Source organism: Homarus americanus, unplaced genomic scaffold (genome assembly GCF_018991925.1).
Source record: "Homarus americanus isolate GMGI-L3 unplaced genomic scaffold, GMGI_Hamer_2.0 scaffold8627, whole genome shotgun sequence".
In the NCBI taxonomy this organism is placed as follows: Eukaryota; Metazoa; Arthropoda; class Malacostraca; order Decapoda; family Nephropidae; genus Homarus; species Homarus americanus.
The window spans coordinates 10573-25600 of NW_024715551.1; the positions used below are offsets into that span (position 1 = coordinate 10573).

General features: G+C 47.6%; 2 protein-coding genes across 2 annotated transcripts; both read left to right on the top strand.

Annotated features, from left to right (window-relative positions):
• Window positions 1-3327: 3327 nt before the first annotated feature.
• On the top strand, window positions 3328-9154 carry LOC121857900 (collagen alpha-2(I) chain-like). The gene is made up of 6 exons (XM_042354148.1): window positions 3328-3336; window positions 3645-3668; window positions 5020-5094; window positions 5201-5566; window positions 5663-8069; window positions 8175-9154. The coding sequence occupies exons 1-6, from the start codon at window positions 3328-3330 to the stop codon at window positions 9152-9154; spliced, it is 3861 nt and encodes a 1286-aa protein (XP_042210082.1).
• A 229-nt stretch (window positions 9155-9383) lies between these two features.
• LOC121857901 (prisilkin-39-like) lies at window positions 9384-10454 on the top strand. Its single transcript, XM_042354149.1, has 2 exons — window positions 9384-10036; window positions 10130-10454. The coding sequence occupies exons 1-2, from the start codon at window positions 9384-9386 to the stop codon at window positions 10452-10454; spliced, it is 978 nt and encodes a 325-aa protein (XP_042210083.1).
• The last annotated feature ends 4574 nt before the right edge of the window (window positions 10455-15028 follow it).

Below are 15028 nucleotides of genomic sequence, written 5' to 3' on the forward strand. Positions count from 1 at the left end.
ATAGGCACCACGGACTCGAATGGTCTTGGGTGGGTCTTCCGAGCCAACCCAGTCTGCAATGACTGCATTCTTGCCCCTGAGTCGCTTCGTCCTTCTGATGGTGGGATGAGCTTCGAGTAGTGTAGGGGTCTGGTACTGGTCGAGCCCTATGATTAAGATGGTTTTCTTGCTCACGATTTGAATTGAATTGAAACAGTTTATTTGGCTAATCTCTGAATGCAAGGTGGATAATTATAATATTAACATGGCTGAGCCAGTTGAGAACCTGAATCTCTTTAGGGCACCTGATATATACTATACATTTTTCTCAAAGGAAGTATTATACCTTATTTAGTATCATCTAGAATGATACCAATAGCATGGTGGTAATAAGAACATCTCTTAATGTTACAGTTATCACTTCAATATTTATTAATTTTATTTTATTTATTATTTTTTATATATACACAAATTACAGTGGAATTGAGAAAAACATAAGTATAATGGGAGGTAGTACAACCTGGGTTGTGGCACATTATGGAAGTGGAACAAGAGGACAGAGCTGTCAGGATTATGTCTAGTTGGCAATTATGTTTATTGCAATGGTCATTACTTATCTATTTACATGATAATTTCCGATAAAACAGGTTTTGATGGTGCAGTAAAAGCAGATACTTGTAAAATATAGTAGGTATTACAAGAAATATTAATGCTCCAGAACCAATGAATATTTTTGAAGAGATGATTTAAAGGAAGGGCGTAGTCTTTGCTCGGATGTGTGGGGGTAAGTTGTTCACACCTTCACCATAATATTTTATGGAGGTCTGGGACTTTGAAGACTTTGTGAAGGGTGGTCTTAGTAGCTCTGGGTGCCTTAAGTTGTATCTCTCTACAGTTATTCCGGAACTGGAAATAATTGTTAAAGCAAGTGATTGATAGATTTGTAAACAAAGAGGGCACAGCAGTAAGTGTTAATATCTTTGAGATTTATTTATTTTCAATATGTAAATTTTTTCTTTTGTGTGATCTGTTTTTTCAAGTAGGTCATTGTCCGTACAACTCTCTTTTGTGCAGTAACCAGGAATTGTGTTTTGAAAAGGCCGGGAAGCTGTATATGGTGTGTGACAAGAACATCAGACAGCAATGAATTTTAAACTGCTGTGAGAGTGGTGACTATGAGTGTTATACAGGATACCGCACTGTTTATTGACTTTACTGTGAATGGCTTGTGGTTTCTCCAGTTCGTTTCTCATCAACAATAACTCCAAGGAATTTAATTTGTTTGCGTTTGAGGACTGTAATACCGAGTACAGGGGGTCCAAGTCTGGGAGTAAGTTTTCCTTCTGTGAAAGATCGTGTAGTGGGTTTCTCAGGTTTAAAGTCAGTTTACGTATTACCCAGGTCCCAAGGAATGGAGGTCTGAGTTGCTGGCATAGAGATTGCTATCGTCTGCAAATAAGTTGTCTTTTATGAGTGAGCTGGAGTGGACTATGTCGTTTATGTACAACAAAACAGTACTGGACTGAGAATGGAACCTTGGGGGACTCCCATACAAGATTAGCGAGAGTCAGATTGGTGGTTATTATAGCAGACATAGATGCTTCCTGTTGGACAGGTATAAAATTAAACCATTTGTGAGACAGGCTCCTAACGCCGTAATGTTTCAAGCTTTGAAAGGAGGATGGTATGGTCTAGAGCAGTATGGAAGGCTTTAGAGGTCAAACCTGCGACTAACAGAGACTGACTGTCATCAAAGGAATTTAAGATGTCATTAGTAAAAAAAAGGATGGCAGAGCACTCTCAGTCGACCAAGCTACAATAAATCCAAACTGGGAGTCTATACAAGATGTTATTGGCATTACTAGATTTGGTCTACTACATGCTAGCTTCTCCAGTATCTTACTCAAGGCTGGAAGGACTGATATTCTTGAAGACAGCTGTCCCTGAAAGATTTTTATATATGCTGGGTGAACTTTAGCAATTTTCAGTTTTATCGGGGAAAGACACCACTGGTGAGGAGGAGTTACAAATGTGTAGGAGAACAGGTAGTAATAAGTGGGCTACTCTCTTAATGATGTTCATTGGTATATTGTCTTCTTCGCCTGCTGCTGCATCTTTTTGGACATATTTATATTTATTGATAATTCATCGACAGGGGGATAAAAACAGCTCTCATTTGCTGTCTGTTTTACAGGTAGGCTCTAAATTCCTCATGGTGATCAGGGATGCTCTCTGCAAAATTTTTACCAACATTAATAAGATATTCATTGAGTGGTTGGCTTGGCAATGGAGGAGGAGTTCCGTTATAAGCAGGATCATTTATCCTCTAAAAAGCTGAGTGGAATGATAGAAGGCTGGTGTTCCTGTTCTGAATAGAATGTATGACATTCCGGGTTTCCTTCTGTCGCCTGATGCTGGCTACAGGAGCATTTGTATAATATGGTTACGTCTGGCGTTCTAACTGCTCAGTTACTCTATTTCTGTTGATACTTCGGTAAGCATCACCGAAAGTTATGGGTCTGTTTGCAAATTTCCTTTGTGTTTTTCTTTTTATCATTATCTTAATTTCGCTTGTGATATGGGGTTTGGAAATGGATACAGTTTTCCGCTATTGACTTAGTCTTGAGCTGGAAGCATTTATCAAAACAAGCATTGAAGATGCAGAGAAGTTGCAGCTGTTCACGTTAGGAGTTCATCCAGGCATAGACAAGATCCAGTTAGCATTCATTTGGTTTGTTTTAAAAAAGGAGCTTATTGTCGGTGCAGTAGTCTCTATATTACATGCTGAGACTCTACTAGACTTCCAGGTCTTGTGGCTATTTATACATGGCAAAAACTGGGAAGTGATCTGAGATATTGTTATAAATAATTCCACTTGCAAGGTTGTTAGGAGTGTTGATAGTCCAGATACGATCTATCAGTGGCAGAGGTGAGGTTACTCTAATTGGGTTTGAAGTTTACGCGAAGTATTTGAAGAAAAGGACAAGCAGGTTAGCAAAAGAAGGTCTAAACACTGAAAGAATTATGTCGGTTTCTGATTTTAATAGATCAAGGTTGAAATCTCCTGTAATGTAGCAACCACTCTCGACTTTATGATGGCAGTGATTAGCTCCGAAAGAATTTATCAAGAAAAATTCCTTACATTGGTGAGAGGTCTTCTGTATGAATTATTCCTGCACTAAGTTCGTGTGTCGTTACGTAATTCAGTGAAAACCTCTCCCTGTACTCCTCCTGAACCTTTAAATCATCTCTTACAGAAGTGTTATGCTTGATATCAACATATAGGGCAACTATAACATTAGCTGACATGATGTCATTACAAATTGGGACTATTCTACAAATGGTAAAATGTCGCTAGTGAGTTTGGTCTCTGGAGACAAAAGTACATCAAATTTGTGGGCAATAGAAGATAAACACTGATCAAAGGAGTATCTAGATGAAGGGGAATACTCCTGATGTTATGTAATCAAGGAGGAAAGGGAATGAGGTAGTAGGAGACTAGAACTAAACTCAGGAGAGTCAGGAAGTAATAGTTACAGTTAGGTTGGTGTAACCAGTGAGTTTTGTAGGAGAAGTGTGGCATTACTTTAAATTCTTAGTAAGTCGTAGTTTTTAATGAGTTTCCTGTAGTAAAATTTGTTTCTAACTCGTTTATGGTCTTACAGGTTACAACTTCAGAAGCATCTGTGGTAAGTACAAAAACAAAAATGTTTTGGTTTAAAATACAAATCCATTTAGGTAAAAATTAAAGTTACTTTGAAATAAACATAAAAATAATGAGCTTTATGATTACAGTTTGATTTATTCTTCATATTATAAAGGGGATAAAGTTTGAATCCATCCTTGCTTTATCACGGAGCAGAATTTATTTTTTTATTGGCTGCATCTTACTAACCCTGCAGACCGTACAGTACCAGTAACTATCGGTGCTGACAGCAGGTCTGACATAAATCGGCTTATAACAATGTTAAGGTGGTTTGGGTTAGGTTACTATGTATAGGTTTAATTCAAAGTATAAATAACACCTAGAATGAGGTTTATAGAGGTACTAGTGTTTGTGTCTCAGGTCGGTAAGGTTCATGTATTTTAATACAATATAAAATGAAAATAATCAGCAGATGACATCCATATATATTTCACTTCACTACATATAATTTTACTGTATCTATAGAATTTATTTTAAGTGCAGGTAAAGGTCTTGTGTAATTTATAGTACAATACAAATGTAATTTTCATCGGATACAGAAAATACAGTATTTCAGTGCAACACATATTTATTTTCAGATGATAGACCACCACTTTTCTATCTAAATTAAGTGCACAGTTTATTGTGGGTGGAGGTAAGGTTCGTGTATAGATTTTAGTGCAACAGTTTTCTATAATTATTTTCAGGATCAAATAAAAATTGTTTGTATGTGAATTTCGGTGACATCACTTTTGACTTTTTGGTGATAGAAAAATATTGTATATCTTTCTGTTCAGTTTAAACACAAATATATCGTTTAAAGATTGAGAACCTGTGTATTTATGGTATGTAGTATCTTGTTGCAGCACAATATTTTTTTTAAATTCAAATATTTTTCAGGTTTAGATAAAGTTCAAGTATTTCCTTTAATACAGCAGAAAGCAAAGCATTTCTTTTGTCACATTCTTTTTTTTCATCCGTCCAAATACCTTTTTCTTTTCGTTCACACAGGTGAAGTTTACTGAAAAACACAAAAGCAATTACAGTGTTCTTTCTGTTGGCTCACACAGATGTAAATAATCTCCAGCCAAAGATAATCATTGGACAGTAATGTACTAACGTTCCCTAAACAACACCTGCAGTATTTTTTATCAATACAAATGCCTTCAAAAATATGAGCACGAAAATTGAGTACAGGTTTGTGCATCCATTGAGAGCGAACTCAATACTGAGCCTGAGCACAGTGAGGGTTACTGTATAACACATTAGACTTTTGTACAACACAGTGATAACTTTTGGTCTAGTCTTATAGAAGTTAGTACATGTGAAGTAAAACTGACTCTATTTTATTAAAGACTTCCTCTAGAGCCTTCACCAGTGGGCCAAAGTCTCCAGAGTTTCACCCCAGTGTACAAGTCAACCTTATCTGTGTTAGCTGAGGGTTTAGAAAAAGGTTTAACAAGTCCTCTGGTGGATATCATCAGTTTGGTTTAGTCTTGAGCAGAACTTATTTAGGTTCTAGATATTCTACGGCAGGGGTTTAGCTGGTCTTCAAGGTCATCGTCGGGTCTGGTCCTCGTCGGGTCCGGGTCCTCGTCGGTTCCAGGTCCTCGTCGGGTCCCGCTCGTCGGGTCCAGGTCTCGTCAGTCCACAGGTCTCGTCGGGTCTGGTCCTCGTCGGGTCCCAGGTCCTCGTCAGGTCCACAGGTCCTCGTTGGTTCCGGGTCCTCGTCAGGTCCGGTCCTCGTCGGGTCCACAGGTCCTCGTTGGTTCCACAGTTCTCGTCGGCAGGTCCTCGTCGGTCACGGTCCTCGTCGGGTCCACAGGTCGTCGGTCCGAGTCCTCGTCAGGTCTAGGTCTCGTCAGGTCACAGGTCCTCGTCGAGTCCACAGGTCCTCGTCAGGTCTAAGGTCCTCGTCAGGTCTGGTCTCGTCGGGTCCACAGGTCCTCGTTGGTTCACAGTTCCTCGTCAGTTCAACCTGTCTCGACGGGTCCACAGGTCCTCGTCAGGTCCCAGGTCCTCGTCGGGTCCATAGGTCTCTCGGGTCCACAGGTCCTCGTTGTTTCCAGTTCTCGTCGTTCAACCTGTCCCCGGGTCCACAGGTCTCGTCAGGTCCACAGGTCCTCGTCAGGTCCACAGGTCCTCGTCGGGTCCCAGGTCTCGTTGGTTCCACAGGTCCTCGTCAGGTCCACAGGTCTCATCAGGTCCATAGGTCTCGTCAGGTCCACAGGTCCTCGTCGGTCCCAGGTCCTCGTCGGGTCCACAGGTCCTCGTCGGGTCCACAGTCCTCGTTGGTTCCCAGGTCCTCGTCAGGTCCAGGTCCTCGTCGGGTCCACAGGTCTCGTCAGGTCTGGTCTCGTCAGGTCCACAGGTCTCGTCGGGTCCACAGGTCTCGTTGGTTCCACAGGTCCTCGTCAGGTCCAGGTCTCGTTGGTTCTCATTCCTCGTCAGTTACCTTCGTCTCGTCGGGTCTGGGTCTCGTCAGGTCCACAGTCCTCGTCAGGTCCAGGTCCTCTCGTCGGTCCTGAGTCCTCGTTGTTCCACAGGTCTCGTCAGGTCCAGAGTCCTCGTCGGGTCCACAGGTCCTCGTTGGGTCAGGTCCTCGTCGGGTCCACAGGTCTCGTCGGGTCCACAGGTCTCGTCAGATGGGTCCTCGTCAGGTCCACAGGTCCTCGTCGGGTCCACAGGTCCTCGTCAGGTCCCAGGTCCTCGTCGGGTCCACAGGTCCTCGTCAGTTCCTGGTTCCTCGTCAGGTCCACAGGTCCTCGTCGGGTTCCACAGGTCCTCGTCAGGTCCAGGTCCTCGTCAGGTCCACAGGTCCTCGTCGGGTCCACAGGTCTCGTCAGTCCCAGTCTCTCGGGTCGTTCCTCGTCGGGTCCCAGGTCCTCGTCAGGTCCACAGGTCTCGTTGGTTCCACATTCCTCGTCAGTTCAACCTGTCTCGTCGGGTCACAGGTCCTCGTCAGGTCCACAGGTCTCGTCGGGTCCCAGGTCCTCGTCGGGTCCAGGTCCTCGTTGGTTCCACAGTTCCTCGTCAGTTCAACCTGTCCCCGCCGGGTCCCGGGTCTCGTCAGGTCCCAGGTCCTCGTCAGGTCCACAGGTCCTCGTCGGGTCCACAGGTCCGTTGGTTCCACAGGCCTCGTCAGGTCCACAGGTCCTCATCAGGTCCACAGGTCCTCGTCAGGTCCACAGGTCTCGTCAGGTCCACAGGTCCTCGTCGGGTCCACAGGTCCTCGTCGGGTCCACAGGTCCTCGTTGGTTCCACAGGTCCTCGTCAGGTCCACAGGTCCTCGTCGGGTCCACAGGTCTCGTCGGGTCCACAGGTCCTCGTCAGGTCCACAGGTCCTCGCCGGGTCCACAGGTCCTCGTTGGTTCCACAGGTCCTCGTCAGGTCCACAGGTCCCGTTGGTTCCACAGTTCCTCGTCAGTTCAACCTGTCCTCGTCGGGTCCACAGGTCCTCGTCAGGTCCACAGGTCCTCGTCAGGTCCACAGGTCCTCGTCGGGTCCACAGGTCCTCGTTGGTTCCACAGGTCCTCGTCAGGTCCACAGGCCTCGTCGGGTCCACAGGTCCTCGTTGGGTCCACAGGTCCTCGTCGGGTCCCACAGGTCCTCGTCGGGTCCACAGGTCCCGTCGGTCCACAGGTCCTCGTCGGGTCCACAGGTCCTCGTCGGGTCCACAGGTCCTCGTCAGGTCCACAGGTCCTCGTCGTCCACAGGTCCTCGCGTTCCCTCGTCAGGTCCACAGGTCCTCGTCGGGTCCACAGGTCCTCGTCGGGTCCACAGGTCCTCGTCAGGTCCACAGGTCCTCGTCGGGTCCACAGGTCCTCGTCAGGTCCACAGGTCCTCGTCGGGTCCACAGTCCTCGTCGGGTCCACAGGTCCTCGTCAGGTCCACAGGTCCTCGTTGGTTCCACAGTTCCTCGTCAGTTCAACCTGTCCTCGTCGGGTCCACAGGTCCTCGTCAGGTCCACAGGTCCTCGTTGGTTCCACAGTTCGTCAGTTCAACCTGTCCTCGTCGGGTCCACAGGTCCTCGTCGGGTCCACAGGTCCTCGGGGTCCACAGGTCCCGTCAGATCCACAGGTCCTCGTCGGTCCACAGGTCCTCGTCAGTTCAACCTGTCCTCGTCGGGTCCACAGGTCTCCCGTCGGGTCCACAGGTCCTCGTCGGGTCCACAGGTCCTCGTCAGGTCCACAGGTCCTCGTCGTCCACAGGTCCGTCGGGTCCACAGGTCCTCGTCGGGTCCACAGGTCCCTCGTCGGGTCCACAGGTCCTCATTGGTTCCACAGATCCCCGTCGGGTCCACAGGTCTCGTCAGTTCAACCTGTCCTCGTCGGGTCCACAGGTCCTCGTCAGTTCAACCTGTCCTCGTCAGGTCCACAGGTCCTCGTCGGGTCCACAGGTCCTCGTTGGTTCCACAGGTCCTCGTCAGGTCCACAGGTCCTCGTCGGGTCCAGGTCCTAGTCAGGTCCACAGGTCCTCGTCAGGTCCACAGGTCCTCGTCGGTCCACAGGTCCTCGTCAGGTCCACAGGTCCTCGTCGGGTCCACAGGTCCTCGTCGGGTCCACAGGTCCCTCGTCGGTCCACAGGTCCTCGTCGGTCCGCAGGTCCTCCCTCGGGTCCACAGGTCCCTCGTCAGGTCCACAGGTCCTAGTCAGGTCCACAGGTCCTCGTCAGGTCCACAGGTCCTCGTCGGGTCCACAGGTCCTCGTCAGGTCCACAGGTCCTCGTCGGGTCCACAGGTCCTCGTCGGGTCCACAGGTCCTCGTCAGGTCCACAGGTCCTCGTCGGGTCCACAGGTCCTCGTCAGGTCCACAGGTCCTCGTCGGTCCACAGGTCCCTGTCGGGTCCACAGGTCCTCGTCGGGCCACAGGTCCTCGTCGGGTCCGCAGGTCCTTGCCGGGTCCACAGGTCCTAGTCAGGTCCACAGGTCTCGTCAGGTCCACAGGTCCTCGCCGGGTCCACAGGTCCCGTTCGTTCCACAGGTCCTCGTCGGGTCCACAGGTCCTAGTCAGGTCCACAGGTCCTCGTCAGGTCCACAGGTCCCCGTCGTCCAGGTCCTCGTCGGGTCCACAGGCGTCCTCGTCGGGTCCACAGGTTCCGTCGGGTCCGTACCTCGTCGGGTCTGCAGGTCCTCGCCGGGTCCACAGGTCTCTGTCGGGTCCACAGGTCCCCGTCGGGTCCACAGGTCTCGTCGGGTCCACAGGTCTCGTCGGGTCCGCAGGTCCTCGTCGGGTCCGCAGGTCTCTCGCCGGGTCCAGAGGTCCTCGCCGGGTCCACAGGTCTCGCCGGGTCCACAGGCCTTGCCGGTCCACAGGTCTCGTCGGGTCCACAGGTTCTGCCGGGTCCACAGGTCTCGTCAGGTCCACAGGTCTCGCCGGGTCCACAGGCCCGCTAAGTGGCAGCTATGGTGGTTGCGGTAGCTATGATGGCGGTGGCGGCAGCTTGTATGGCGGCGCAGTTGTGGTGGCAATGGTGTTTATGCAGCTATGATGGCGGTGGTAAATTATAATGTTACGGCAGCTACGGTGACTCGGTGGCTGTGGCAGCTCACGTGGTGGCAGCTGTGGTGGCTATGGCAGCTATGGTGCGTGTGCTATGGCAGCTATGGTGGCTATGGTGGCTATGTCGAATATGGTGGCTATGACAGCTATGGTGGCTATAGCAGCTATGGTGGCTATGGTACTATGTCGAATATGGTGGTTATGGCAGCTGATTGGCTATGGCAGCTATGGTGGCTATGGTGGCTATGGTGCTATGGCAGCTATGGTGGTATGGTGGCTATGGTGCCTATGGCAGCTATGGTGGCTATGGTGGCTATGCGGCTATGGTGGCTATGATGACAGCTATGGTGGCTATGGCGACTGGTGCTATGCCAGCTATGGCATCTGTAATTGGCTATGGTGGTTGTGTGCAGCCATGGTGGCTATGGCGGCTGCAACTTGGCATTGGTAATATGGTGACTATGGGGTTATCGCAGCTATGGTGGTTATGGCAGCTATGGTGGCTATGGTGGCTATGTAATATGGTGGTTATGGCTGCTATGGTGGCTATGGCAGCTATGGTGGCTATGGTGGCTATGGTGCCTATGGCAGCTATGGTGGGTATGGTGGCTATTGCGGCTATGGTGGCTATGACAGCTATGGTGGTTATGGCAGCTATGGTGGCTATAGCAGCCTGTAATAGCTGTAGCTATGGTGGCTATGGAGGCTACAGCAGCTATGGTGGCTATGGCAGCTGTAATGGCAATAGCATCTATGGTGGCTATGGTGGTTATGCAGCTATGGTAACTATGGCAACTATTATGGCTATTGCAGCTATGGTGGCTATGCCAGCTATGGCAGCTATGGTGGCTATGGAGGCTACGCTTGGCTGGTGGCTATGGCAGCTATAATGGCAATGGCAGCTATGGTGGCTATGGAGGCTACGGCAGCTATGGTGACTATGGCAACTGTGTGGCTGTTGCAGCTATGGTGGCTATGGTGGCTATGCAGCTGGTGGCTATGGTGATTATGGCAGCTATGGTGGCTATGGCAGCTATAATGGCTATGGCAGCTATGGCAGCTATGGTGGCTATGGCAGCTATAATGGCTATGGCAGCTATGGCGGCTATGGGAGCTATAATGGCTATGGCAGCTATGGTGGCTATGGTGGTTATGCAGATATGGTGACTATGGCAACTATTATGGCTATTGCAGCTATGGTGGCTATGGTGGCTATGGCAGCTATGGTGGCTATGACAGCTATAAAAGGCTATGGTGGCTATGGTGGTTATGGCAGCAGACTCTCGTGAAATAGAAGTATTTTTGTTTTATGGTCTTATGACTCTGTGGATATTAGTTCATACAGTATATAGGAGACTTGTTGGTCATTATTGGCGTCGATCACTTAAGTTATATTAATATTTGTCGGTTCATTCTACTGTTGTGCTTGTTTATGTTTGTTGGGGCAGCCATTAGCCGTTCAACGCCCCTTTAATGTCTCCCGGTAGAGGGGGAGGGAAGAGGGGTATAGTACAACACTGATCCTTTAAACACTGAAGTATATTGAAGGAGCCGTAAAAAGTCGATTCACCTGAGAAATATCTGGCAGGTTGCATATATCACATAGAGATTATTGTTCATTTAATGGTTCTTCTTCGGGTCAAGCCGGAGGTGGTATTACAGTCTAAGCAACAACTCTCCATAAGTAACACCCACTACGTCTCCAAAAGTAACACCCACTACATCAGTTCTCTATGAGTAACACCCACTACATCAGTTCTCTATGAGTAACACCCACTACGTCTCCATAAGTAACACCCACTACATTAGTTCTCTATGAGTAACACCCACTACGTCTCCATAAGTAACACTCACTGCATCTAAATAAGTAACACCACTACGTCTCCAAAAGTAACACTCACTGCATATCCATAAGTAACAACCACGGCGTCTCTATAAGTAACACCCACTGCGTCTCTATAAGTAACACCCACAGCATCTCCATAAGTAACACCCCTGTATCTCTATAAGTAACACCCACTGCATCTCTATAAGTAACACCACTGCATCTCTATAAGTACCACTGCGTCTCTATAAGTAACACCACAGCATCTCCATAACACCAACTGTCTCTCCATAAAGTAACACCCACTGCGTCTATATAAGTAACAGTCACGCCGTCTCCGCCGTACTTACCCACACACGTCTCAATAAAGTAACTGCAAATCTCCGCCAATAACACCCACCAGTCTCCATAAGTAACACCCACTGCCATCTCTATAAGTAACACCACTGTATCAGTACTCCATAAAGTAAACACCCTGCTAATTCTCAATAAAGTAACACCCACTGTATCAGTTCTCTATAAGTAACACCCACTGCGTCTCTGTAAGTAACACCCACAGCATCTCCATAAGTAACACCCACTGCGTTTCCATAAGTAACACCCACTGCATCTCTATAAGTAACACCCACTGCGTCTCTATAAGTAACACCCACTGCATCTCCACAAGTAACATCCACTGCTTCTGTATAAGTAACACCCACTGCTTCTCTATAAGTAACACCCACTGCATCTCAATAAGTAACACCCACTGCGTCTCCATAAGTAACACCCACTGCATCTCCATAAGTAACACCCACTGCATCTCCATAAGTAAAACCTACTGCTTCTCTATAAGTAACACCCATTGCTTCTATATAAGTAACACCCACTGTAACTCTAAAAGTAACGCCCACTGTATCAGTTCTCTATAAGTAACACCCACTGTATCAGTTTTCTATAAGTAACACCCACTTCATCTCCAAAAGTAACACCCACTGTATCAGTTCTCTATAAGTAACACCCACTGCGTCTCTATAAGTAACACCCACTGCGTCTCTATAAGTAACACCACTGCGTCTCTATAAGTAACACCCACTGCATCCTCCATAAGCAACACCCACTGCGTCTCCATAAGTAACACCCACAGCATCTCTGTAAGTAACACCCACTGCTTCTCTTTTAGTAACACCCACTGTATCAGTTCTCTATAAGAAACACCTACTGCATCTCCATAAGTAACACCCACTATATCTCTAAGAGTAACGCCCACTGTATCACCTCTCTATAAGTAACACCCACTGCGTCTCCATAAGTAACACCCACTGTGTCTCTAAAAGTAACACCCACTGCATCTCCATAAGTAACACCCACTGCGTCTCTATAAGTAACACCCACTGCATCTTCATAAGTAACACCCACTGTATCTCTAAAAGTAACACCCACTGTGTCAGTTCTCTATAAGTAACGCCCACTGCATCTCTATAAGTAACACCCACAGCATCTCCATAAGTAACACTCACTGCGTCTCCATAAGTAATACTCCCTGCGTTTCCATAAGTACCACCCACAGCATCACTATAAGTAACACCCACTGCGTCTCCATAAGTAACACCCACTGCATCAGTTCTCTATAAGTAACACCCACTGCATCTCTATAAGTTACACCCACTGCGTCTCTGTAAGTAACACCCACTGCGTCTCTGTAAGTAACACCCACTGCATCTCCATAAGTAACACCCACTGCGTCTCCATAAGTAACACCCACTGCATCTCCACTTAAGTAACACCACTGCATCTCTGTAAGTAACACCCACTGCATATCTATAAAGTATTAACACCCACTGCGTCTCTACTTAGTAACACCCCTGCGTCTCCACCAAAGTAACACCCACTGCTTATCATTCTCTATAGATAACACCTATTGCGTCTCTATAAGTAACACCCACTGCATCTCCATAAGTAGCACCCACTGCGTCTCTATAAGTAACACTCAGTGCATCTCCATAAGTAACACCTACTGCATCTCCACAAGTAACACCCACTGCGTCTCTGTAAGTAACACCCACTGCATCTCTATAAGTAACACCCACTGCATCTCCATAAGTAACACCCACTGCGTCTCTATAAACACCCACCATCTCCATAAAGTAACACCCACTGTATCAGTTCTCTATAAATTAACACCTATTGCATCTATAAGTAACACTCACTGCATCTCATAAGTAGCACCCTGCATCTCTATAAGTAACACCCTGCGTCTCTATAAATATGCCTCCTGCGTCTCCATAAGTAACTCCACATCTCTATGAGTAACACCCACTGCATCTCTATAAGTAACACCCACTGCATCTCTATAAGTAACACCCACTGCATCTCTATAAGTAACACCCACTGCATCTCTATTAGTAACACCACTGCGTCTCCACATGCTTACCACCGTCTCCATAAGTAACACCCTGCGTCTCCACCAAAGTAACACCCACTGCGTCTCCATAAAGTAACACCACCGTCTCCATAAGTAACACCCATTATGAGTTCTCTACCAATTCCCACCCTGCGTCTATAAAGTGACACCCACTGTATCAGTTCTCCTATAAAATGCTTCCACCTATTGCATCTCTAAGTAACACCCACTGCATCTCCATAAGTAACACCCACTGCATCTCTATAAGTTACACCCACTGCGTCTCTGTAAGTAACACCCACTGCGTCTCTGTAAGTAACACCCACTGCATCTCCATAAGTAACACCCACTGCGTCTCCATAAGTAACACCCACAGCATCTCTATAAGTAACACCCTCTGCATCTCTATAAGTAATACCCACTGCGTCTCCATAAGTAACACCCACTGTATCAGTTCTCTATAAAGTAGCACCTATTGCATCTCTAAAGTATCACCCATCTCCTGCATCTTACCCACTGCATCTCTATAATGCTTTAGCATCTCGATAAGTAACGCCCTGCGTCTCCGCAAAAGCAACACCCACTGCGTCTCTATAAGTAACACCCACTGCGTCTCTCGTAACACCCATTGCGTCTCTATAAGTAACTTACCCACTGCGTCTCTATAAAGTAACACCCACCGTCTCTATAAGTAACACCCACCGTCTCTACCAGTAACACCCTGCGTCTCTATAAGTAACACCCACTGCATCTCTATAAGTAACACCCACTGCATCTCCATAAGTAACACCCACTGCATCTCTATAAGTAACACCCACTGCATCTCTATAAGAACCACCCACTGCGTCTCTATAAGTAACACTCACTGCATCTCTATAGGTAACACCCATTGCATCTCTATAAGTAACACCCACTGCGTCTCCATAAGTAACACCCACTGTATCAGTTCTCTATAAGTAACACCCACTGCATCTCCATAAGTAACACCCACTGCACCTCTATAAGTAACACCCATTGCGTCTCTATAAGTAACACCCACTGCATCTCCATAAGTAACACCCACTGCATCTCCATAAGTAACACCCATTGCGTCTCCATAAGTAACACCCACTGCGTCTCTATAAGTAACAACCGCTGGAACATCAACGGATAAGTAACAGTAACAGAGAAACGAGAGAAAGTGGTCAAGGTTGAATGAATGAAATGTTAAAAAAGATAATTTTAAGCTTGGTAGTTTAGTTAAGTGATTCAGGTCGTCTTCTCACTGTCACTCCCTCTCTGGCTCCCTCTCTCACACACTCACACTCTCCCTCTCTCCCTTACTCACTCCCTCTCTGGCTCCCTCTCTCACACACTCACACTCTCCCTCTCTCCCTCCCTCTCTGGCTCCCTCTCTCACACACTCACACTCTCCCTCTCTCCCTTACTCACTCCCTCTCTGGCTCCCTCTCTCCTCTCTCTCCTCTCCCTTACTCCCTCTCTGGCTCCCTCTCTCGCTCCCTCTCTCACACTCTCCCTCTCTGGCTCCCTCTCACACACTCACACTCTCCCTCTCTCCCTTACTCACTCCCTCTCTGGCTCCCTCTCTCGCTCCCTCTCTCACACACTCCCTCACTCACTCCCTCATACCCTTCCTCTCTCTCTGCCCTGGCGAC